The sequence below is a fragment of the Malaya genurostris genome, chromosome 1 (assembly GCF_030247185.1).
Source record: "Malaya genurostris strain Urasoe2022 chromosome 1, Malgen_1.1, whole genome shotgun sequence".
Taxonomy (NCBI): domain Eukaryota; kingdom Metazoa; phylum Arthropoda; class Insecta; order Diptera; family Culicidae; genus Malaya; species Malaya genurostris.
Window position 1 is genome coordinate 161646218 of NC_080570.1, and position 27201 is coordinate 161673418.

Here is a 27201-nt window from a genome sequence, read left to right on the forward strand (position 1 = left end):
CGAGTTTAACCACGACACAAGCTGAGCAGAAAACCCGAGATGAGACAATTTGCACAACAGTATTTTACGGTCAATTTTGTCAAAAGCAGCTTTTACATCCGTGTAGATTACATCCATCTGTGCCTTAGTCTCCATGCAAGCGATGCACTTTGACGTAAACGTCATTAAATTAGTTGTAACAGATCGGCTGAAAAGTTCGTATCGTTTCTATGAGAGGGCGCCACTAGAATTAAATCCATACCATTTTCAGTTAGTACCAACCTTCAAAAGATACGTGTATAAATTTGACAGCTGTCTGATTATTAGTTTGTGAGATATTGCATTTTGAGTGAAGCTACTTTTGTTATTGTAAAAAAAATGGAAAAAAAGGAATTTCGTGTTTTGATGAAACACTACTTTTTGACGAAAAAAAGTGCCGCCGATACCAAAAAATGGCTTGATGAGTGTTATCCAGACTCTGCACCGGGCGAAGCAACAATTCGTAAGTGGTTTGCAAAATTTCGTACTGGTCATATGAGCACCGAAGACGATGAACGCAGTGGACGTCCAAAAGAGGCTGTTACCGATGAAAACGTGAAAAAAATCCACAAAATGATTTTCAATGACCGTAAAGTGAAGTTGATCGAGATAGCTGACACCCTAAAGATATCAAAGGAACGTGTTGGACATTTTATTCACGAATATTTTGATATGAGAAAGCTTTGTGCAAAATGGGTGCCTCGTGAGCTCACAATCGATCAAAAACAACAACGAATTGATGATTCTGAGCAGTGTTTGGAGCTGTTATATCGAAATAAAACCGATTTTTTTCGTCGATATATAACAATGGACGAAACATGGCTCCATCACTCCACATCGGAGTCCAATCGACAGTCAACTGAGTGGACTGCATGCGATGAACCGAACCCAAAGCGTGGAAAGACTCAACAATCGGCCGATAAGGTTATGGCGTCTGGTATAATTTTCATCGACTACCTTGAAAAGGGAAAAACCATCAACAGTGACTATTATATAGCGTTATTAGAGCGTTTGAAGGACGAAATTTAAAAAAAACGGCCTCATTTGAAGAAGAAAAAAGTTTTGTTTCATCAAGACAAAGCTCCGTGTCACAAGTCGATGAAAACCATGCTGAAATTGAACGAATTGGGCTTTGAATTGCTTCCTCATCCACCGTATTCTCCAGATTTGGCCCCCCAGTGACTTTTTCCTGTTCTCAGACCTCAAGAGAATGCTCGCTGGTAAAAAATTTAGAAGCAATGAAGAGGTAATCGCTGAAACTGAGGCCTATTTTGAGGCAAAGGACAAATCGTACTACAAAAATGGTATCGAAAAGTTGGAAGATCGCTATAATCGCTGTATCGCCTCTGATGGCAATTATGTTGAATAATAAAAACGAATTTTGGCAAAAATATGTGTGTTTCTATTAAACGATACGAACTTTTCAGCCGAACTGTTACTATGTTCCAAGGGTGTGATTGGCTGGTTCAGACGACTGATGGTTTGGAAGGTTTCGATACGGTAAAAAATGAAACATTGAATACAAACTCGAGTATTGATAAGATTGGAAAATGTTGATTCTGCATACAAAATTGAACAACATAAACTAAACACGCATCAACTAAATTCTTGCCAATTGCAAGGGATCGATAGTCTTCCTGTAATGTTTGAATCCATTTGATGCAAACATTTCATTTAGGCGGGGCTGGACGATGGAACGGAGACCTCGGAACATGATTTGCTCTGCATACGTCATGGGTCATCGGAATTCGATTGAGTCAACACCTCCCTGAGCTCTGGACTAGAATAATTTGCATGTATAAACAAAACATATGGAATTATCATTTTTTGTGTAAACCGCTGCCAGGCCCAACGGAAAAGCAGACTGAAAAAAAGTTCTATATTTCTTACCCAGTGTTTGCTCAATAGGATCTTGAATTAAAGTATTTTTTTTTAGGATTCAGGATCCAATCATTGAAGGATTGGAAAGAAAACTGGTCTTTCCGCCATTTCTTTCAATTTACATTTGAAACTAAAAAAAAACCAAAATTTTTCAATTTGGTGGGCAGTCGAAAGAATAACATATCTAAAATGGGCATTCGACGTTTCGTTCATAAAATCATCATTAATAATCATGATTTCATGAAAGGATACAATGATTGATTTTATGACTACTGTAACGGATTTCTTCCAGTGTAATCGTTTTTATTCGTAATTGAACTTTAGGAACGTGCCTCCAGTTTGATTTAGAAACTTTTCGCTCATCACTTTCACATCAGTACGATACCAATATGAACATCCAAGTGCTCTGAAAAAAAACTTCAAGCGACACGAATTGAAATCCTAACAATAACAAACTTATAATCATCGGTGCCATGAGCATCGCAGCTTCCCAGTAAATCCGAACATCGGACGCATCGTGCAAGAAAGCTTTTGATTGCGTTTCGAGCTTGCATAGTGTATCGGTAGAACAACAGAGTGAAGATATACCAAAGCAGAGAGCGGATGTCTGATAACTCAGGTGATGAGATATATCGGGGTTGGATTTCCAACCTCGAACATAGGGTCAGAGTTTTTCTGGCCCTAAGAGGCGAATGACCTAAAGGTTAAAGCCTCTATGATCGATACAAATGTTTAACAATCTTTCTCACCCTATCGGGAAGACGTCGGCTCGAAAATGTCTTGTTTGATATTCCTTCGCTCTGTTTCTCTAGCGATACATAATGTAAACATAAAGCTTTTTTAGGTCAGCGCGGTTGATGCAAATGGTGCAGAATTGTCCGATGACGGGCCGATCGAAGCGCTACAATCGGCCCTATATCGTGCTCAATCGGTCCGATAATCGGCCCGATGATCGGACCGATGCGGGTCGACAACATCCACCGGGTTTAAGCGCCTCCAGCAAGTGACAAGAGAAGTGTCATATAATTCTTGTTTATTTTGGATCTTTCATCGGCTTCCACGAGATGTTTGGCTCTCTCTTTTGGTGGTGGAGGGAAGGCGAAAAGATGGGCTCGTTAATTGTGGCATTTTCTTCAGGATTCGAACATCGCTGTCCTGTGCCCCAGTAAATTCGAACATCGGACGCATCGTGCACGAAAGCTTTTGATTGCGTTTCGAGCTTACATAGTGTATCGGTAGAACAAAAGAGTGAAGATATACCAAAGCAGAGAGCGGATATCCAATACTCAGGTGATGAGATATATCGGGGTTGGATTTCCAACCTCAAACATAGGGCCAGAGTTTTTCTGGCCCTAAGAGGCGAATGACCTAAAAGTTAAAGCCTCCATGATCGAGACAAAAGAATGTTTAATACTCTTGCACACCCTATCAGGGAGACGTCGGCTCGAAAATGGCTTGTTTGATATTCCTTTGCTTTGTTTCTCTAGCGATACATAATGTAAACATAAAGCTTTTTTAGGTCGACACGGTTGATGCAAATGGTGCAGAATTGTCCGATGACGGGCCGATCGAAGCGCTACGATCGGCCCCATATCGTGCTCAATCGGTCCGATAATCGGGCCGATGATCGGACTTATACGGGTCGACAAATTTCACTGGGGCTGTGCTGATAAACCATTCGCCTCCTTGGATTTTTTTTTTGCGGGCATGGATTTATGGTGCCATGGTAACAACACGGTTTTTAACTGTTAGAAAAAAAACAGAAAAACAAAACTCACCTCGACAGCACCCAGCTGGCATAGATCCAGGGAACAATGACGGTCGGCAGGAATGCAATCCACACGAACATCAGATAGGTAATGTCAAAGTGTGCCTGGTTGTCGTACGTCTCCACCAGTGTCATTCGGGCCAGCCTGCAATGGAATGGAAGAAAGAAGCATAACACGGTAAAACATCAACTGGAGAATTTCGGGCCATAGTGCGGTGCGCCACCAAACGAGGAATTATCGCCGGCTGAACGCAAGAAGAAATTTCGTAGAAGAAATTTCGTAGAAAGGTTGTTCTTTTGTGCTCGAGAAATTTGATCAACTTTTTTTCCCTCGTCAATGAACCCAAGAACCCCCATCCATCGGAGGAATTGCTTATTTGAGATAACATTTCAAATGCTAGATTGAAAAAAAAAATGCTATCAAGTTGATCAGACATTGATCTGACTTTTATTTGCACTGTACAAAGAAAAAAGAAAATAAATCGATCGGGTGTCGCAATACGAATGCAACTCTGTTTGATCTACGTGCGTAATACGTGCACTGAACTGTGTCAAATTAATGGTATTAATGTCAATGCTGACGGCACTCAGTCCGCATTTCAGCTAGGACATTTTTTCAATTTCCACCGGGATCGAACGTCATCCGGTTGCAGTCGGTTCGATATTTCCAGCAGCATGTTCGGAATTGATAAACAGAAATCGTCCTCGTCGTCGTCATCGTCATCCTGAATATCTTCCCAGGATGATAGACAAAAACCCTCTTCGTTTACGTTGTTGTTTTTCACCGTGTTCATTTCGATGGCGAAGGATAAAATTGCACCCATCACCAGCACCGATCCCGTTTTTCATGCAACTTTTCTTCTACCGTCCACCCACACACATCTTTGCATAATTGCGACCGGCGGATATTATTATCGTTTACAGGATCAGTATTCCGGACGGTGTGACGTGCTTTTTCTTTAATGCACCGTGGCGGGTGTTCGGCTCTTTGATGAAAAATGCCCGAACGCTTTTCATGTCCGAAACGATCCGGGAAAAAGTCCCGGCAAATTGTTTGTTTCTTAGAACGAACCGCAGCAAGCAGCTCAGTTTGTGTAAACACCCGATTCTGGGAAGAACGCGACTGACGTTTCACTTCAATTTGCCGCAGTTTGCTCACCGCTTGCTACAATATTTACCGCCGGCTACGAAGATGGCCAAGAAAATTGGAAGTGGATTTCCCCGCTTGTTTTCTTTACCCTTAAGTTGATTGTGCTTCCGGTTTCGGAGGCCTGCTACGTGATTTTCTCGTTTATCGAAAACTTTTGCTAGCGTTCATGTTTTCTTATATTATTTCTCGGAAGATATGTTGCACTGTTTCTGTTTTATGTTGTTGTTCTGTACAGCAGAAGTTTTTGAAATAAATTAGTACGGAATCTTGGAATTTCTTTTCCATTTTCCTTTTCCATTTTCCTTTTCCATTTTCCTTTTCCATTTTCCTTTTCCATTTTCCTTTTCCATTTTCCTTTTCCATTTTCCTTTTCCATTTTCCTTTTCCATTTTCCTTTTCCATTTTCCTTTTCCATTTTCCTTTTCCATTTTCCTTTTCCATTTTCCTTTTCCATTTTCCTTTACCATTTTCCTTTTCCATTTTCCTTTTCCATTTTCCTTTTCCATTTTCCTTTTCCATTTTCCTTTTCCATTTTCCTTTTCCATTTTCCTTTTCCATTTTCCTTTTCCATTTTCCTTTTCCATTTTCCTTTTCCATTTTCCTTTTCCATTTTCCTTTTCCATTTTTATTTTCCATTTTCCGTTTTCCATTTTCCTTTTCCATTTTTATTTTCCATTTTCCGTTTTCCATTTTCCTTTTCCATTTTCCTTTTCCATTTTCCTTTTCCATTTTCCTTTTCCATTTTCCTTTTCCATTTTCCTTTTCCATTTTCCTTTTCCATTTTCCTTTTCCATTTTCCTTTTCCATTTTCCTTTTCCATTTTCCTTTTCCATTTTCCTTTTCCATTTTCCTTTTCCATTTTCCTTTTCCATTTTCCTTTTCCATTTTCCTTTTCCATTTTCCTTTTCCATTTTCCTTTTCCATTTTTAATTTTCCATTTTCCTTTTCCATTTTCCTTTTCCATTTTCCTTTTCCATTTTCCTTTTCCATTTTCCTTTTCCATTTTCCTTTTCCATTTTCCTTTTCCATTTTCCTTTTCCATTTTCCTTTTCCATTTTCCTTTTCCATTTTCCTTTTCCATTTTCCTTTTCCATTTTCCTTTTCCATTTTCCTTTTCCATTTTCCTTTTCCATTTTCCTTTTCCATTTTCCTTTTCCATTTTCCTTTTCCATTTTCCTTTTCCATTTTCCTTTTCCATTTTCCTTTTCCATTTTCCTTTTCCATTTTCCTTTTCCATTTTCCTTTTCCATTTTCCTTTTCCATTTTCCTTTTCCATTTTCCTTTTCCATTTTCCTTTTCCATTTTCCTTTTCCATTTTCCTTTTCCATTTTCCTTTTCCATTTTCCTTTTCCATTTTCCTTTTCCATTTTCCTTTTCCATTTTCCTTTTCCATTTTCCTTTTCCATTTTCCTTTTCCATTTTCCTTTTCCATTTTCCTTTTCCATTTTCCTTTTCCATTTTCCTTTTCCATTTTCCTTTTCCATTTTCCTTTTCCATTTTCCTTTTCCATTTTCCTTTTCCATTTTCCATTTTCCTTTTCCATTTTCCTTTTCCATTTTCCTTTTCCATTTTCCTTTTCCATTTTCCTTTTCCATTTTCCTTTTCCATTTTCCTTTTCCATTTTCCTTTTCCATTTTCCTTTTCCATTTTCCTTTTCCATTTTCCATTTTCCATTTCCATTTTCCTTTTCCATTTTCCTTTTCCATTTTCCTTTTCCATTTTCATTTTCCATTTTCCTTTTCCATTTTCCTTTTCCATTTTCCTTTTCCATTTTCCTTTTCCATTTTCCTTTTCCATTTTCCTTTTCCATTTTCCTTTTCCATTTTCCTTTTCCATTTTCCTTTTCCATTTTCCTTTTCCATTTTCCTTTTCCATTTTCCTTTTCCATTTTCCTTTTCCATTTTCCTTTTCAATTGCCTCATCTATTTTTCCTTTTAAATGTTCATTTTCCAATTTGTTTTCCTCTTTTTACGTTTTGTTTTAGAGTTGACAGATTTTTCCGGTTGTCATTTGCATTCTTCTATTAACCTTTCTCCATTTTAAATCTTCGGTTTTCATCTTCCTTTTCTATATGTACCTCAATTATTTTTCGTTTCAGTTATTATTTTCGTTAAACGGTAAATAGGAAATTTATCTTGAACTACAAAAAAGAAAAATAAAACGAAAATGGTGAAAAATTTATTTTTTCGGTTCAAGATGAATATTCCTATTTTCTTTTTACGGTTTGCTTCTCCAGTTTTCGTTTGCAATTCCATTTTCCATTTACTTTTCGTTTCTCCTTACAATTTTCCTTTTTTTCACGTTTGGTTTTAAACTCGTCAGACTTATTAAATCTTCTTGTTTTTTATTAAATATTCCATGTATCATTTTTCAAATTTTTTGGTTTTTATTTTGCTTTTTTCTTCTTTATATCTTCTTACTATTTTCATCTTAGTTATTTTTTTCATTTCTTCTCACTTTTTTCGGTTTTACTTTTATATTTTCATTATTCAGTTCGAAATAGATGTTGTTGTTTTGTCTTTTTACGTTTTGTTTTCCTGTTTTCTATTTACTTTGTGATTTTTATTTTCAGTTTTACATATTTCCTATTTTTTGTGAATATTGCTCCATTTTCTTTTTCCATTTTCAATTTTTATCTCTCGTTTTCCTTTTAATTTTTCTACGCACCCTTAGTTTTTATTATTTTTTAACGTTTTGTCTTATATTCGTTGGACTAATTCATTCTCCTTCTTCTATTTCGATATATTCGTATTTTCTTTTCAGTTATTTTTTCATTTTCATCGGTTTTACTTTTCTATTTTCATTATTTAGTTCGAGATAGATGTTTTTATTTCTCTTTCATGTTTTTCTAGCATGTTCTTTTTCCACTTAGTTTGTTCATTTCTTTTTTCATTTTCAGTTAATCTTTCTCATTTTTCTGTTTCCATCTGCATTTTTTTATTTTTTCATGTTCCTATTATTTTTCTATACATCTTTATGTTGCCATTTTTTTACGTTTCGTCTGAGACTCGCCGGGCTTATTCATTCCTCTTTTTCCTTTTCGATATATTATTATTTTCTTTTCAGTTATTATTTTCATTTTTTTCTCACTGTTTTTAATTTAATTTTCTCTTTTCATTATTCAGTTCGAGATAGATGTTATTATTTTTCACGTTTTTCTAGTCTGGAAAACAGAAATTTCATTTAATTTTTTCATTTATACTTTCAGTTTTCTTTTTCAATTGATCTTTCTTCATTTTACTTTTCCATTTTCAATATTTTTTCTCTCAATGTTTAAGATAAATAATGTTGCTGTTCCTGTTACCCTCACTATATGTTTTGTCTTACTTGTTCATTCTTCATATTCACTTAATCTTATTCCATTTTCAATCTTCGATATATAGCTTCATTATTTATCTAATTTTTTCATTATTTTCGCTTTCAGTTAATAATTTCATATTTTTTAATCTTTTCCGTTTTCTATTCTAATTTTTCATTCTCTTTCTTCCTTTTCTATTCCTCGTTGCTACATTTTTCTCAGTTATTAGTTTCATCTATTTCGTTTACTTTACAGTTCAAGATAGGTATACATATTGGCTTTTTACGCTTTCCTTTTTTTATTTTCATTGTATCTAATTTTTCATTTTTCTTTTTTAATTAATATTTTTCCATTTTCGATTTTTTATTTTCCATTTTCCTTATTACTTTTCTATACCCCTTTATTATTTTCCCTTTTCTACTATTTGCATTTCTTTTCGCCTTATTCGTTTAATTTTTCTACTTGATTGTTCAGAACACGATAGCTATTCTTATTTTCTTCTTACGTTTTCCCTCATTTTTTCGTGTTTCGTTTCCCTTTTTCTTTAAAACTTTCTCCATTTTCCAGTTTTTCGTTTTCTCTTTTGCTTTTTATTTTCCTTTTCAGTTGCAATTAGTATTCAGATTTTCATTTTTATTTCTGAGTTTTTAGCATTGTTTGGTTTCCTTTTCACGAATTCAAGTGCTGTGCTTAAATTCTAAGATTGTTCCAAGTTGCAACTTTTGGTTTTGAATGTTTACTATTTAACATTTTCTTTGACTGGTTTTTTATTATTTCAATATTTAATTTTTTCTTCATTTTCATCTTCCGACTTGCATTAATAACAGTTTTCATTGGCTATTTTAACTTTCAGTTTTTGTGTATTGGTTATCGATTATGCTGCATAGTCGGTCTATTTTCAATTTATAAAAAAATATACTAATTATATCCTGATCCATTAGGAGGCGATACTGTGTGCGAATGGATTTAGCACGAATCCCGCTGGCTTTTCTGATTAATGGTATAAACAATAACCGGTGATGAATTGCCTTTTCGCATCAGAAAAGAATAAAAAAACGAATTTGCGCTGGCTCTTTGTGTGGAGTAATATTTTCAAACTCACGCGTTAAAATTGAATTAATCATTCGATTTATTTCGGTTGATTCAGACTGAACTGATGGTAAAGTTTCTAATCGCCTACTCGGTTTAAAATAATCCATCCACAGAAGCTGAATACAATAAATCCTCTAAATACCCTGCCATGACAGGAACATCGCGCACTATTTCATAACCCAGGGGTCGAAGACCGGGCGGGGTTTGGGCTAGCCCGGAATAAATTTCGCTCATTCCGATGCAAAATCTTAATCCTACGAGGTACACAATATCTAACTGATTCCCACTAAGCCCAAGCGATAAATTTGCCCACTCCCCTAAAACCATCATCATCCCCGCCGGAGAAAAATCCAAGCGAATAGAAAATCCCACATCAAACAGATCCGTAGCGATTCGTATCCGTGAGCCCCTCGTAGCTCCGGGGTCGCATTAATGGTATAAAGATCAACCGAGATACCAGCAGCGTCTAGCCTACTGCGATTGTGTTTTTTGTTTCTCTTTTCGAACGCAACGATATCCGATGAAGTGGTGTTTTGAAACAACCTTTAATAAAGTGGGATTTCTGATGGGGGCGGGAGGGACGGAAATAATATTTGATTACGCCACAATTCGGTTTAGGAATCCGGAGCCAGATGCGAAATGGAAATAGCAATGGCAAACCTCAACTGGACTGGAATTTATTTCCAACTTAGTTTGAGTTTTGTTTGATCGACTTTCGGCCCACATTGAAAATAGTTGGCTCACTCAAACTTCAGATAATAGCCCGTAACGTAATGGCGTCAATAGTCTTTTCATCTTCAAAGTGCATTCGAATGTCACTGACGTATTCTTCCGTGCTGGAAGAAAAAAAAACTTCAATAGCACAAAAGTAACTTTCCTAAAGTGACTCACTCAGAAACAATTTGCGTTCATTCATTTTAGATGGGTTTCTCTACCGACGCAACGTAAATTGATATTTAATTTGTGCGTGGAAATTAGTAAGCAATTTCGCAATCGAGCTTGATACGGGTCCGGATTGCGATTTTGTTTTACAACTTAATGAAGCAGAAATGGTGGCACACTCTAATATTTCGTGTTCAATTTTCGAGGGGATGAAGATTATCTGTAAGGAAAGGAAAAAAGATGGTCAAGTCCTTCACTGGAAGGTAGTACCAAAAAAAAAACCCCTTCCCCTGGACAAGCCCGTAATGACGATGAAATTACACGCAAATTGACCTTTGCTTTCGTTTGTTCGACACACGAAACCAATTTGGACCGACCCGGTCACGGTCATCGGTCCCGCTCCGTCATCGTGCCCTACTTCATTAGGATTCATGAGCAAAATACCCTGAAACAAATTGCTGTTCGTTCGGAACATCGCGACAGTAGAATTAAATTATTTAACTGAAATGTCAAAAAAAAAATGCCTACCAATTCGAACAGGACTACTATGTAGATCAAAGCAAGCTGCTGTTGTCGGTTGACGGAAAACAAAACCAAAAAAGAAACACAAAACAGCTAACCGACCGACTAACCTCAAAATCATCAACGGGCAAACGCACAGAATCTGGGCGGAAGCCATTGCTCCCAGATGTCGCTGGGTTCGTTTCTCTCGATTTACATCCACCTCGGCGTCGTAAAGGTCGTAGGTTCGTGAGTTGGTACTCAAATTTGCACCGGATCCACCGCCTCCTCCTGCTCCTCCTCCTCCTCCTCCGCCACCACCCCCGGATGATCCGTTGCGACTTGCACGGCTAGAAAGAAACGGAGGAAGAAAAAGAACAACAATTATCTATTATCAGAGAGTGCTAAGCAACTCGGCTCAAAAAGTTTGGATGAAAATGACGCAGCGCCCTCTAGGTAGACGTGACGCTCGGGAGCGCGTGCGATATGTGAACGTGTTTTTCCTAATGATGCAGATTACAGTCAGGGTATGAAATCAAAATCAGATCATCGCAGTAGGCCCCGTGGGCCGAGGAGCGACGGAAAAATAATTTTTGAATAGCATTTAGATTTTAAACTTCGTATTAGGGGGTTTCTGGCAACTAATTACCGACGACGAAGAGCAAACGTAAATGTGCTTCCGAAAGTTTAGTTCGTGTGCTCATCATGGAACGGAACCGATTGTGCCCTAATTAATTTCACCTCAGCAACAGATCATCGGTTTTCAGCACGGAAATTTAACTCCTGGCTATGGGAACAAAATTAATTGTTTACCTGTGAGAAGTTCGAAGGAGTTTTTGACAATGGATCTCTAGCAAGAAGGACGTGAACGGCTCTGTACGAAAGTGTTGATAGACACCGACAGAAATTGAATACTCTGAGAATAATTAAATTATGTGCGCATCATAAGGTTACCCCACCCGTTCAAACGATAGCTATAGTAAAAGTTTGGGATGTGTTTTTTTCCAATACAACTAATTTCGGTTTGACGTAAAGTCGCCATAACTAAGTTCATTTTTTGCAATAACTGAGTGAAAGCATATATTGGAGAAGCCAAATGAATGAGAAACTCACAGAAAAGATGATTTTTTCTGGGAAAAAGATACTCTCCGAGACTGGACTCGAACCTACGTTCTTATGCATTCCGTGCATACGCGCTAGCATTTCGCCATCCTAAGCCTTGTGCTAGACTGGGTATGGTAAAGCGTACATCGAACATGGTCTAAATCCTAGCCGCCTCACGACCGGTATCCTATATCCAAATATCTTCTCTGTTCATCAGACAACGAACACGAGTCTTCTCGCTGCTATACCTATTCTTCCGCTTTATTTAGAATTGGAACAAACTTATTGTGGCGCTCCTGGTGGACGGATTTGGAAGTTTTTGGCGCCCACGTGTCGGGAATTTTGTCAGCTTCACGTATGATTTTTGACATTCCGCAAATCGACTGTACTTTGTAAACAATCAACATGGAAGCCAAAAGAGGGGAAAAAATTGTGCACAGTCATTTGAAAAATCCATTGTGGTCTGTATCTATGCTAGCTAAACAGCTGAAATTGCCCAGAAATACCGGCATGGCGCGTTATCAAATTGTATAAGAAAACATTGATGACTATTCCGAAGTCTCAAGCCAATCGTCGGAGTGGAACTGTCGACTGGAAACTTCGCGGTAAGAGTTTGAAGACGATTAAGAGGAATCCTAATCTGTCGGACCGTGATTTGGCCAGAAAATTCGGTGTTGCCCATAGTACCGTGAGGAGAACTCTGGACTCCGGGAAGGAATCAAGTCGTATCGAGCTAGCAAACAGCCAAATCGCACCATAAAACAGAATAGTGTGGTCAAAATTTGTGCTCGGAAACTATATGACCAGGTGCTGACCAAGTTCGACGGGTGTCTTCTGATAGACGATGAAACTTATGTCAAGGCTGACTTCGGGCAAATCCCAGGTCAAAAATTTTACTTGGCAACGGCTCGGGAGGATGTTCAAGCCAAATTTGAATTTGTTTTTGCCGACAAATTTGCAAGAAAATTTATGATTTGCAGCTGTGGCAAAAAAACGAAAGTATTCGTTTCAAATAAAACAATGACATCGGAACTATACCAAAAAGAGTGTCTCCAAAAACGAATTTTTCGTTCATTCAATCCCACGACCATCCCGTAATGTTTTGGCCTGATTTGGCAAGCTGTCATTACAGCAAAGTCGTTCAAGAAGGGTATGCAGAGAAAGGGGTCCAGTTTGTTCCGAAAATCCGTAATAATTTTATCCGTATTTTTCCTTAAAAGTATGAAGAAAACACTACATTTGTATAAAAAAAATCTTGAATTCAATAATAAATAATTGAAATACAGGCAATTGTCTTTGTTCCAATTCTATCTGAAGCAAGCTTTACGAAGCATAACTTTTTCGTAAATTATGCATGTTACGAAGTATGACATGTTATATTTTTTTAGCTATAGATGTTACGAAGCGTTACTCTTTTGTATGGAATGGAATTACATGCGGTTTTAGTCAGTATATTCCACGTGCTGAGAAGCGTTACATGCGTTATTTTTTGTGAGTTATTTGAGTTAGTTTATTCGCCAAATTTTTTTATGAAAGTTACTGATGTTACATGCGTTATTATTTTATGATTTTTTGGGGTTACGAAGCGTTATGTGTGTAACATTGATTTTGCATGTAATGGTGTTGCGATAAGTCACATGCGTTATATTTTTGTAAATCATACGTGTTACGAAGCGTTACGCGCGTTACTATTTTGCGAGTTACAGGGGTTATGAAGTGCTGCTTACGTTACTTTTTGGTATGTGGTGGTGTTACGAAGCGTTGCTTTTGTGTAAATTACCCGTTACATTTTCAGTAAACTGTAAGTCATAGGAGTTACGAAGCGTGCCATGTGTTTCATTTTTGTAAGTTATAAGTTTTATAAAGTGTTCCATGCGTTTCTGTTTTGTTACTTACTGGTGTTACGAAGCGTTTCATGCGTCACTGTTTTGTAAATTACTGCTGATACCAAACGTTACATACGTTACATTCGTGAATTATGCGTGTTATGAAGCGCTACATGCGTTACTTTTTCGTGTGGAATGGTGATACAAGCGTTACTTTTTTAGTACATTTAACATGTGGCGAAGTGTTACTTTTTTGTGAGTTATTTTAGTTAGTTTATTTGCCAATTATAGTTGTGACAAAGCGCAACGTAAGCATTACACGTGTTACTTTTTGTAGGTTATAAAGTGTTACATGTTAGTTGAATAAATTTCTGGTGTTACATGCGTTACCTTTCGTAAGTTTAAGTATTGGATGTTGTGTTACCAAATGTTACATGCGTTACTTTTGTTGTAAAGGTAAAGGTGTTACGAAGTGTTACATGCGTAAATATTTGAAAGTAATTGGAGTTAGGAAGCGTTACATGTGGTTCATTCGGGTTGGCGTTTCAATGCATAGGGCGCTGGTCTCACAAGCCAGTTGTCGGTATGTTCGAGTCTCGATCTGGAAGGGTTCTTAGTGTCAGTAGGAACGTACCACCAGCCATGCTATGGTTCTGTACGCTAACAATCAGCTGCGAAATCTGTTGAAACGGTATGTCAAATTTCACAAAAGGAATGTAATGCCAAGGCTTTGCAGATGTTATGAAGCGTTATTTTTTATTTTTTATAGGAATAACGAAGCGTTACATGCGTTATTTTTTCCTTCATCAGGCCTGTTATAGTCGCCATGAAGCATTGGAAGGGGAAAAGCCCAATTGAGGATAATTCAATCGTCGAATTGGGCGTAAAAACCGCTTCATCTTTTCTGACGGTTCAAGATTCAAGACTGTCCAAGAAAGTATGGACGCAACCAAAAAACCGCTGCCATTTCGCAATGGCTCAGAATCTGTCAATTTTTATGGCTGCGTCCTGTTGTTTACACTCTTCACTAACCACTTGTGCAGTTGTTTATTCGTTTTCATTAGTGTGTTTCGAAATGCGTGAAATTTCAGCAGAACAACGTCGAAAAATTGTGTACAAATGGTGCACAGAACGCGGACTGTCACTGAGAAAGATACCAAAAATGGAAGGAGTAAGTGAAAAAGCCGTGCGAAATGCAATCAGGAAGTTCGTTGAGGATAACACCTTTGAGGATAAACCGAAAACGGGTCGAAAAAAAGGTCCTGCTAACCCTCAGTTGGATAAACGTATTCTGAAGACGTTCGAGCAAATAAAGGAGGTTTCAGTTCGTGGGCACTTCGAAGTCAAATGTTCTTCGTGCTAAAGAACGTTTGAATCTTCGAATCTATAAGAAGCAGAAACAACGTAGTCCGAAACAAGAAGCATCGATCAGGCCGAGGGTTCGAAAGCTGTACAATACGATTCTTGCGGGAAATTTGAATTGCATAATCATGGACGATGAAAGCTACGTGAAACTCGATTACAAATCGAAAAATTTGGTAAGAAAGCTATGGTCTGGTAAGCAATTTGAAGCTGCGGTTAGATTTCGAAACTCTTCATCACCACTGCTTCAATGAACAGCGAAATATACATCAAGGAATGTTTACAAAAACGACTTATACCCATGATTCGAAGCCACAAGGATCCTGTTGTCTTCTGGTCATATCTTGCTTCTTGTCCCTACTCGAAATCAACGGTAGAACGGTATAGCTTGAGATCGGCGGTATAAACAAACCTATACCCTGGTGGCAAGACAAAAGAGATGTCGTTGTAGAACAAAGAAAATAGCATAGGTCCGAGACTGCTACCTTGAGGCACACCCGACAGATTCCAGAAGCTATTTGATTCACAATTTCCAAGCTTAACAGAAAGTGAACGGCCAACAAGATACGATTTGAGCCAATCGGTGAATGTCTCCGATGCACCTAGTTTTCGCAATTTTCGCAAGTAGCAGAGTACGGGTCAACACGATCGAACGCTGCTTTAAGGTCTGTATAAACTGTATCAACCTGTGCTCCATCTTCAATGTGTCTGATGCAGTGCGACGTGAACTAAACTAAATTCGTAGCTGTTGAAAATTGATGTAAATCGATCAAATGATGAGCTAGAAACGTGACCTGCAACTTTGCTGTAAAGTGCAATCATTTTTAAGTTGAATTAAAAGTGTTATATTCCCGACTTCAAACAACTTTTGTGAAGATACCCAACCACCAAAAAATAATATTCAAAAGAAAACATATTTTTTGTTTTTTTTTTTGACGTTCTGTAAAGTTTTTTATACACCAGTAGAATCCGGAAACCGTTCCTTCCTGCAAATAAAAAGTGTGACAAAACGCCCAATTATGGAAATGGCCAAATTCGATACCCACCAGCAAGCATGAAATGTTATCAAATTCAGCACAAGCAAACCTTTCCGAGCAAGCTGACGCCCACACTGCTCTTCATCGCATGCTAAACCGGAAAAACCCATATCTTTCAAGTGGAAAATAACAAAATAGTGACGTGTTGCGGCTTGTGCTGCTGTCACCGAAATAATTGTGTGTGTGTGAAAAACCACAATCACAGCAGGCGAGTGATTAAATTTTTCACTCGCCATTTTGCAGAAGATTGAAAATTTTCTCTTCCCTTTGCACTGGCTTGTACCATCATACAAAATTATCGAGTCAATTTTTATGTAATTTGTATTAGGTTACCATTTACCTAACGTTTGTATTTTTTTCATCGGCATTTCAAGTTACGCAAAAAGAAACTTTAATGACATCCGCTCCGGTACTCGGTCACAGGACAGTTACAGGCTCGGACATTGTCGAGCGCAAACCCTTCGGGGGGGAATGTTTCCATCACCTGGTCGGGTGAAATTGACTGTAAAAGGATGGAAACTGACTGGTCGCACATCCGAGACGCCGGAACTCTTGCGAAAGGTAAACTTACGCGATTCGATACCGGATTTTCTTTCTTGTTGTATTTTTTTATTTTGTTTCTTTCAGGTTGCTACCATGGAGATTCCTACTTGTTCGGTTCCTTCGTAAGTCCATTCCCTTCATGGTAGGATCTTTGATGTAGATCTACGAAGCAACATCATCCCGTTGTGCCCTTCGGGAAATTCGGCTCTATACGAGACGAGAGACAGCTTAGATATTTTCCCTACGGTTTCTTTACAATGATTTGTGTACCAGCAGATGAAAGGTACCGCCCAAATCGCCCCAAGTGTCGGATCGCTCGTGCCAACGAAAGCCGCAGTATTCAACCCGACAAAGCACAACAGATCGAAAACGGAAACGGTTGATTGAAGCCCGGACGCTTTTTGTTCGATAACATCTTTAAAAGGTCCTTCAATTTCGGTAGAAACGTTCGCCGCTCTGGAATGGTAATTTTTCTTGTGCAGTTGGGATTTTGGTGAAGGTTGCCGGCTTCATCGACACACGAACGAGTTGCCTCTCCTGACGTGGACTAATAGGAAACGTGCTCGGATAATACTCGTAAAATTATGAAATCAACACAGCACCTCTGTTCCGAGTATTTCATCGCCATGTTTATGATAGGTCCCAAAAGTACCATCGATCCAAAAAAAAATCCAAAACCTTTGTTGCTACTTTGTTGATGTGAAAACAGTCCATCTGCCCATCAAATTGATTACCAAGACCAGAGTGGCGGTCGATGAAAAGAGAAAGAAGAAAAAAAATACGGAGTAAAGTGACGTATTGTCGCCTATCGTGGCAGCAGACAATTTGATATCACTTGATATTCCCAAGCCGTCTTCTGGCTGGCAAGAGCTTCTAAACTACCAAAATTTGCGAATTTAGTTCCGAACAATCGCGGTAAATTCCAACCGAAACGAATAAATACCGTTTCACAACTGTCCAGAATGCCCCCCCACTTTACCGGGGCAGACATTATCGACCTGGGCCAATAAAATATGTAACACGATGGGAAGTTTGCCACACGTTATGATGGTGACCGGCGGTCTTTTGTAGAGCAATTTTCATTGCACTAGACGGGGGAAAACGGAACGGGAAATCGGGCTCGTTGGAGTTTTTTTTTCATACTGACATCTTTATCTCTTCAATATAGAAGGGAACCGGAACCCATTGGCTGGAGGAGTCCATTAATTCTATTTGTTACTTCAGCTGTCCTAGGTATTCTTCGGTTTGATGTGATGGTCGATGAGATTGTAAATTTTTATTCTATTCGTTTCATGAATGTAATGAAAAATGATTGGGCTTCACATCGATTGATGGTTCCGACGATGACTGGTAAGAATATTGAAAATGTAGTTCTGCTGCGATTTTGTTGCATGTTGAATATCAACAAGATTCGCCTCTTTCGGTACAACATGAACTCCGTTCGATTTATACCATTCCAAAACATCTTTGACGTAGTGACAAGATGCCAAATCAGACCACAATTGAGAGGAAGTGTAATGACTGCGTAGGAATAGTAACAAGAATGGTAACAAGATTTTAGATATAAGCTATTTTAGAGCTGTTGTTGTGCATTTAACGTTCAAGGTTTATGTAATTGGAAATATTGGCCCTTATTACCGGTATCACTACAGGGTGAAAACCAAGTGAAGTGAGTTTAGGTCCTCAGTACGGAAAACACTTCAAAGGCAAAAGTAATTATTTGGATGAACTTGATGTCATTATGAACATCACGCCACCAATATTTCGTTGAAAAAATGAGTTTTTTCCACTACAGTGATCACTTCACTATGCGTGATACTGGTAATAGGGAAAATCAAGTGAAGTGACATGTAAGTGAAGTGAATGTGAAAGTGAGAACGGTAATAAGGGCCATTGTGCCTTTTTCGGTTTTCTTGTTTTTTTCTATTCCAATTTCCATTGTTAGTGGCCCTTATTACCGTTCTCACTCCACTTTCACATTCACTTTACTTACATATCACTTCACTTGATTTTGGCCCTTATTACCGTTCTCACTTCCACTTTCACATTCACATCACTTACATGTCACTTCACTTGATTTTTCCTATTACCAATATCACGCATAGTGAAGTGATCACTGTGGTGGAAAAAACTAATTTTTTCAACAAAATGTTGGTGGTGTTCATAATGATATCAAGTTCATTCAAGTAATTACTTTTGTCTCAGAAGCGACTTCCGTAATAAGGACCTACATTCACTTCACTTGATTCCCCCGTGAAGTGATACCCATAATAAGGGTCACAGTCACTTCACTTGGTTTTCACCGTGTAGTGACACCGGTAATAAGGGCCAGTGTTCTAACTACTATATTTGATTTCTCCTTCTGTTCTCAGGTTTCAAACGTGAATCGAAACATCTGTTTTTATTCTTTTGCTTTTTTCTAAACATTTTCAATGATTTTATTTTCATATTCTACATTTTCATTTGGGGTTTGAGATTCGGTTTTTGGTTCATTTGTTTTAAGTTCAAGGTTTCGACCGTTACACACTCAAGTTAAATGTCTTGAACACCCCTCGGTTAATGACCGTTGTGGTTATAACCGGATAGAAATAAAACAGCAATCTAATCCATGGGACTTTGCTCTTCACACCTATGGTTTTAAGCTGAGGGCTTTGAACTTTGAGTGTTGAGATGTAACAATTTAATTTTTTTTTTCAGTTTTCAATTTTGATAATATAGTTTGTTGTATGTCATATTTGATATTTCTTATTTTCATTTTATGTCTTGTTTACTATTCTCTTATTTATCCTTATGCTATTTCTTTATTATTTCTTGTTTCATTTTTGGTGTTTTGTAATCCGTATTACATAATCTGTTCGTTTAATTTTCTATTCCTAATTCCAATGTCCGATTTTCTATTTTCCTGTTTCTTTCTTTCTCCATATTTCCAATTTCCTTTTGCATATTCAATATTTCATATATTTAATTTCTTAATCAATTTTTCGTTCTTCGTATACCGTATATCGTTTTTCCTATCTACTATCTTCTATTTAATTTTTCTTAATTCCTATATTTCTGAGTTCTTAATTCTTAGTTCTAAGTTGTTAGTTCTTAGTTTTTAGTTTTTAGTTTTTAGTTCTTAGTTCTTAGCTCTTAGTTCTTAATTCTGAATTCTTGATTCTTGATGTTGATTCTAAGTTCTTTGTTCTGAGCTGAGTTTTAATTTTGAGTTTTTAGTTCTCAATTCTTAATTCTTATACCTTAATTCTTAATTCTTAATTCCTAATTCTTAGTTCTTAATTCTTAATTCTTAATAATAGGAAAAACGATATACGGTATACGAAGAACGAAAAATTGATTAAGAAATTAAATATATGAAATATTGAATATGCAAAAGAAAATTGGAAATATGGAGAAAGAAAGAAACAGGAAAATAGAAAATCGGACATTGGAATTAGGAATAGAAAATTAAACGAACAGATTATGTAATACGGATTACAAAACACCAAAAATGAAACAAGAAATAATAAAGAAATAGCATAAGGATAAATAAGAGAAACAAGAAACAAGAAACAAGAAACAAGAAACAAGAAACAAGAAACAAGAAACAAGAAACAAGAAACAAGAAACAAGAAACAAGAAACAAGAAACAAGAAACAAGAAACAAGAAACAAGAAACAAGAAACAAGAAACAAGAAACAAGAAACAAGAAACAAGAAACAAGAAACAAGAAACAAGAAACAAGAAACAAGAAACAAGAAACAAGAAACAAGAAACAAGAAACAAGAAACAAGAAACAAGAAACAAGAAACAAGAAACAAGAAACAAGAAACAAGAAACAAGAAACAAGAAACAAGAAACAAGAAACAAGAAACAAGAAACAAGAAACAAGAAACAAGAAACAAGAAACAAGAAACAAGAAACAAGAAACAAGAAACAAGAAACAAGAAACAAGAAACAAGAAACAAGAAACAAGAAACAAGAAACAAGAAACAAGAAACAAGAAACAAGAAACAAGAAACAAGAAACAAGAAACAAGAAACAAGAAACAAGAAACAAGAAACAAGAAACAAGAAACAAGAAACAAGAAACAAGAAACAAGAAACAAGAAACAAGAAACAAGAAACAAGAAACAAGAAACAAGAAACAAGAAACAAGAAACAAGAAACAAGAAACAAGAAACAAGAAACAAGAAACAAGAAACAAGAAACAAGAAACAAGAAACAAGAAACAAGAAACAAGAAACAAGAAACAAGAAACAAGAAACAAGAAACAAGAAACAAGAAACAAGAAACAAGAAACAAGAAACAAGAAACAAGAAACAAGAAACAAGAAACAAGAAACAAGAAACAAGAAACAAGAAACAAGAAACAAGAAACAAGAAACAAGAAACAAGAAACAAGAAACAAGAAACAAGAAACAAGAAACAAGAAACAAGAAACAAGAAACAAGAAACAAGAAACAAGAAACAAGAAACAAGAAACAAGAAACAAGAAACAAGAAACAAGAAACAAGAAACAAGAAACAAGAAACAAGAAACAAGAAACAAGAAACAAGAAACAAGAAACAAGAAACAAGAAACAAGAAACAAGAAACAAGAAACAAGAAACAAGAAACAAGAAACAAGAAACAAGAAACAAGAAACAAGAAACAAGAAACAAGAAACAAGAAACAAGAAACAAGAAACAAGAAACAAGAAACAAGAAACAAGAAACAAGAAACAAGAAACAAGAAACAAGAAACAAGAAACAAGAAACAAGAAACAAGAAACAAGAAACAAGAAACAAGAAACAAGAAACAAGAAACAAGAAACAAGAAACAAGAAACAAGAAACAAGAAACAAGAAACAAGAAACAAGAAACAAGAAACAAGAAACAAGAAACAAGAAACAAGAAACAAGAAACAAGAAACAAGAAACAAGAAACAAGAAACAAGAAACAAGAAACAAGAAACAAGAAACAAGAAACAAGAAACAAGAAACAAGAAACAAGAAACAAGAAACAAGAAACAAGAAACAAGAAACAAGAAACAAGAAACAAGAAACAAGAAACAAGAAACAAGAAACAAGAAACAAGAAACAAGAAACAAGAAACAAGAAACAAGAAACAAGAAACAAGAAACAAGAAACAAGAAACAAGAAACAAGAAACAAGAAACAAGAAACAAGAAACAAGAAACAAGAAACAAGAAACAAGAAACAAGAAACAAGAAACAAGAAACAAGAAACAAGAAACAAGAAACAAGAAACAAGAAACAAGAAACAAGAAACAAGAAACAAGAAACAAGAAACAAGAAACAAGAAACAAGAAACAAGAAACAAGAAACAAGAAACAAGAAACAAGAAACAAGAAACAAGAAACAAGAAACAAGAAACAAGAAACAAGAAACAAGAAACAAGAAACAAGAAACAAGAAACAAGAAACAAGAAACAAGAAACAAGAAACAAGAAACAAGAAACAAGAAACAAGAAACAAGAAACAAGAAACAAGAAACAAGAAACAAGAAACAAGAAACAAGAAACAAGAAACAAGAAACAAGAAACAAGAAACAAGAAACAAGAAACAAGAAACAAGAAACAAGAAACAAGAAACAAGAAACAAGAAACAAGAAACAAGAAACAAGAAACAAGAAACAAGAAACAAGAAACAAGAAACAAGAAACAAGAAACAAGAAACAAGAAACAAGAAACAAGAAACAAGAAACAAGAAACAAGAAACAAGAAACAAGAAACAAGAAACAAGAAACAAGAAACAAGAAACAAGAAACAAGAAACAAGAAACAAGAAACAAGAAACAAGAAACAAGAAACAAGAAACAAGAAACAAGAAACAAGAAACAAGAAACAAGAAACAAGAAACAAGAAACAAGAAACAAGAAACAAGAAACAAGAAACAAGAAACAAGAAACAAGAAACAAGAAACAAGAAACAAGAAACAAGAAACAAGAAACAAGAAACAAGAAACAAGAAACAAGAAACAAGAAACAAGAAACAAGAAACAAGAAACAAGAAACAAGAAACAAGAAACAAGAAACAAGAAACAAGAAACAAGAAACAAGAAACAAGAAACAAGAAACAAGAAACAAGAAACAAGAAACAAGAAACAAGAAACAAGAAACAAGAAACAAGAAACAAGAAACAAGAAACAAGAAACAAGAAACAAGAAACAAGAAACAAGAAACAAGAAACAAGAAACAAGAAACAAGAAACAAGAAACAAGAAACAAGAAACAAGAAACAAGAAACAAGAAACAAGAAACAAGAAACAAGAAACAAGAAACAAGAAACAAGAAACAAGAAACAAGAAACAAGAAACAAGAAACAAGAAACAAGAAACAAGAAACAAGAAACAAGAAACAAGAAACAAGAAACAAGAAACAAGAAACAAGAAACAAGAAACAAGAAACAAGAAATAAGAAATAAGAAATAAGAAATAAGGAATAACAAATAAGGAATAACAAATAAAAAATAAGAAATAAGAAATAAGAAACAAGAGATAGGAAATAAGAGATAAGAAATAATAAATAAGAAATAGGAAATAAGAATCAAGAACTAAGAACTAAGAACTAAGAACTAAGAACTAAGAACTAAAAACTAAAAACTAAAAACTAAAAACTAAAAACTAAAAACTAAAAACTAAAAACTAAAAACTAAAAACTAAAAACTAAAAACTAAAAACTAAAAACTAAAAACTAAAAACTAAAAACTAAAAACTAAAAACTAAAAACTAAAAACTAAAAACTAAAAACTAAAAACTAAAAACTAAAAACTAAAAACTAAAAACTAAAAACTAAAAACTAAAAACTAAAAACTAAAAACTAAAAACTAAAAACTAAAAACTAAAAACTAAAAACTAAAAACTAAAAACTAAAAACTAAAAACTAAAAACTAAAAACTAAAAACTAAAAACTAAAAACTAAAAACTAAAAACTAAAAACTAAAAACTAAAAACTAAAAACTAAAAACTAAAAACTAAAAACTAAAAACTAAAAACTAAAAACTAAAAACTAAAAACTAAAAACTAAAAACTAAAAACTAAAAACTAAAAACTAAAAACTAAAAACTAAAAACTAAAAACTAAAAACTAAAAACTAAAAACTAAAAACTAAAAACTAAAAACTAAAAACTAAAAACTAAAAACTAAAAACTAAAAACTAAAAACTAAAAACTAAAAACTAAAAACTAAAAACTAAAAACTAAAAACTAAAAACTAAAAACTAAAAACTAAAAACTAAAAACTAAAAACTAAAAACTAAAAACTAAAAACTAAAAACTAAAAACTAAAAACTAAAAACTAAAAACTAAAAACTAAAAACTAAAAACTAAAAACTAAAAACTAAAAACTAAAAACTAAAAACTAAAAACTAAAAACTAAAAACTAAAAACTAAAAACTAAAAACTAAAAACTAAAAACTAAAAACTAAAAACTAAAAATTAAAAACTAAAAACTAAAAACTAAAAACTAAAAACTAAAAACTAAAAACTAAACTAAAAACTAAAAACTAAAAACTAAAAACTAAAAACTAAAAACTAGAAACTAAGAACTAAGAACTAAGAATTAAAAATTAAAAATTAAGAATTAAGAATTAAGAATTAAGAATTAAGAATTAAGAATTAAGAATTAAGAATTAAGAATTAAGAATTAAGAATTAAGAATTAAGAATTAAGAATTAAGAATTAAGAATTAAGAATTAAGAATTAAGAATTAAGAATTAAGAATTAAGAATTAAGAATTAAGAATTAAGAATTAAGAATTAAGAATTAAGAATTAAGAATTAAGAATTAAGAATTAAGAATTAAGAATTAAGAATTAAGAATTAAGAATTAAGAATTAAGAATTAAGAATTAAGAATTAAGAATTAAGAATTAAGAATTAAGAATTAAGAATTAAGAATTAAGAATTAAGAATTAAGAATTAAGAATTAAGAATTAAGAATTAAGAATTAAGAATTAAGAATTAAGAATTAAGAATTAAGAATTAAGAATTAAGAATTAAGAATTAAGAATTAAGAATTAAGAATTAAGAATTAAGAATTAAGAATTAAGAATTAAGAATTAAGAATTAAGAATTAAGAATTAAGAATTAAGAATTAAGAATTAAGAATTAAGAATTAAGAATTAAGAATTAAGAATTAAGAATTAAGAATTATGAATTAAGAATTAAGAATTAAGAATTAAGAATTAAGAATTAAGAATTAAGAATTAAGAATTAAGAATTAAGAATTAAGAATTAAGAATTAAGAATTAAGAATTAAGAATTAAGAATTAAGAATTAAGAATTAAGAATTAAGAATTAAGAATTAAGAATTAAGAATTAAGAATTAAGAATTAAGAATTAAGAATTAAGAATTAAGAATTAAGAATTAAGAATTAAGAATTAAGAATTAAGAATTAAGAATTAAGAATTAAGAATTAAGAATTAAGAATTAAGAATTAAGAATTAAGAATTAAGAATTAAGAATTAAGAATTAAGAATTAAGAATTAAGAATTAAGAATTAAGAATTAAGAATTAAGAATTAAGAATTAAGAATTAAGAATTAAGAATTAAGAATTAAGAATTAAGAATTAAGAATTAAGAATTAAGAATTAAGAATTAAGAATTAAGAATTAAGAATTAAGAATTAAGATTAAGAATTAAGAATTAAGAATTAAGAATTAAGAATTAAGAATTAAGAATTAAGAATTAAGAATTAAGAATTAAGAATTAAGAATTAAGAATTAAGAATTAAGAATTAAGAATTAAGAATTAAGAATTAAGAATTAAGAATTAAGAATTAAGAATTAAGAATTAAGAATTAAGAATTAAGAATTAAGAATTAAGAATTAAGAATTAAGAATTAAGAATTAAGAATTAAGAATTAAGAATTAAATTAAGAATTAAGAATTAAGAATTAAGAATTAAGAATTAAGAATTAAGAATTAAGAATTAAGAATTAAGAATTAAGAATTAAGAATTAAGAATTAAGAATTAAGAATTAAGAATTAAGAATTAAGAATTAAGAATTAAGAATTAAGAATTAAGAATTAAGAATTAAGAATTAAGAATTAAGAATTAAGAATTAAGAATTAAGAATTAAGAATTAAGAATTAAGAATTAAGAATTAAGAATTAAGAATTAAGAATTAAGAATTAAGAATTAAGAATTAAGAATTAAGAATTAAGAATTAAGAATTAAGAATTAAGAATTAAGAATTAAGAATTAAGAATTAAGATTAATTAAGAATTAAGAATTAAGAATTAAGAATTAAGAATTAAGAATTAAGAATTAAGAATTAAGAATTAAGAATTAAGAATTAAGAATTAAGAATTAAGAATTAAGAATTAAGAATTAAGAATTAAGAATTAAGAATTAAGAATTAAGAATTAAGAATTAAGAATTAAGAATTAAGAATTAAGAATTAAGAATTAAGAATTAAGAATTAAGAATTAAGAATTAAGAATTAAGAATTAAGAATTAAGAATTAAGAATTAAGAATTAGAATTAAGAATTAAGAATTAAGAATTAATAGATTAAGAATTAAGAATTAAGAATTAAGAATTAAGAATTAGAATTAAGAATTAAGAATTAAGATTAAGAATTAAGAATTAAGAATTAAGAATTAAGAATTAAGAATTAAGAATTAAGAATTAAGAATTAAGAATTATGAATTAAGATTAGAATTAAGAATTAAGAATTAAGAATTAAGAATTAAGAATTAAGAATTAAGATTAGAATTAAGAATTAAGAATTAAGAATTAAGAATTAAGAATTAGAATTAAGAATTAAGATTAATTAAGAATTAAGAATTAAGAATTAAGAATTAAGAATTAAGAATTAAGAATTAAGAATTAAGAATTAAGAATTAAGATTAAGAATTAAGAATTAAGAATTAAGAATTAAGAATTAAGAATTAAGAATTAAGAATTAAGAATTAAGAATTAAGAATTAAGAATTAAGAATTAAGATTAAGAATTAAGAATTAAGAATTAAGAATTAAGAATTAGAATTAAGAATTAGAATTAAGAATTAAGAATTAAGAATTAAGAATTAAGAATTAAGAATTAAGAATTAAGAATTAAGAATTAAGAATTAAGAATTAAGAATTAAGATTAAGAATTAAGAATTAAGAATTAAGAATTAAGAATTAAGAATTAAGAATTAGATTAAGAATTAAGAATTAAGAATTAAGAATTAAGAATTAAGAATTAAGAATTAAGAATTAAGAATTAAGAATTAAGAATTAAGAATTAAGAATTAGAATTAAGAATAATTAAGAATTAAGAATTAAGAATTAAGAATTAAGAATTAAGAATTAAGAATTAAGAATTAAGAATTAAGAATTAAGAATTAAGAATTAAGAATTAAGAATTAAGAATTAAGAATTAAGAATTAAGAATTAAGAATTAAGAATTAAGAATTAAGAATTAAGAATTAAGAATTAAGAATCAAGAATTAAGAATTAAGAATTAAGAATTAAGAATTAAGATTAAGAATTAAGAATTAAGAATTAAGAATTAAGAATTAAGAATTAAGAATTAAGAATTAAGAATTAAGAATTAAGAATTAAGAATTAAGAATTAAGAATTAAGAATTAAGAATTAAGAATTAAGAATTAAGAATTAAGAATTAAGAATTAAGAATTAAGAATTAAGAATTAAGAATTAAGAATTAAGAATTAAGAATTAAGAATTAAGAATTAAGAATTAAGAATTAAGAATTAAGAATTAAGAATTAAGAATTAAGAATTAAGAATTAAGAATTAAGAATTAAGAATTAAGAATTAA

At 32.8% G+C, this 27201-nt stretch overlaps 1 protein-coding gene across 3 annotated transcripts in view; it reads right to left on the reverse strand.

Annotated features, from left to right (window-relative positions):
- The window catches only part of LOC131426540 (uncharacterized), a 174406-nt gene that overhangs the window by 16066 nt on the left and 131139 nt on the right, over window positions 1-27201 (reverse strand). For all 3 annotated transcript variants that reach the window (XM_058589355.1, XM_058589353.1, XM_058589354.1), the window contains 2 exons: window positions 10722-10940; window positions 3678-3812 (listed from right to left, as the gene is read on the reverse strand). In XM_058589355.1, the coding sequence (XP_058445338.1) occupies window positions 3678-3812; window positions 10722-10940 (354 nt within the window). The remainder of the gene's footprint in view (window positions 1-3677; window positions 3813-10721; window positions 10941-27201) is intronic.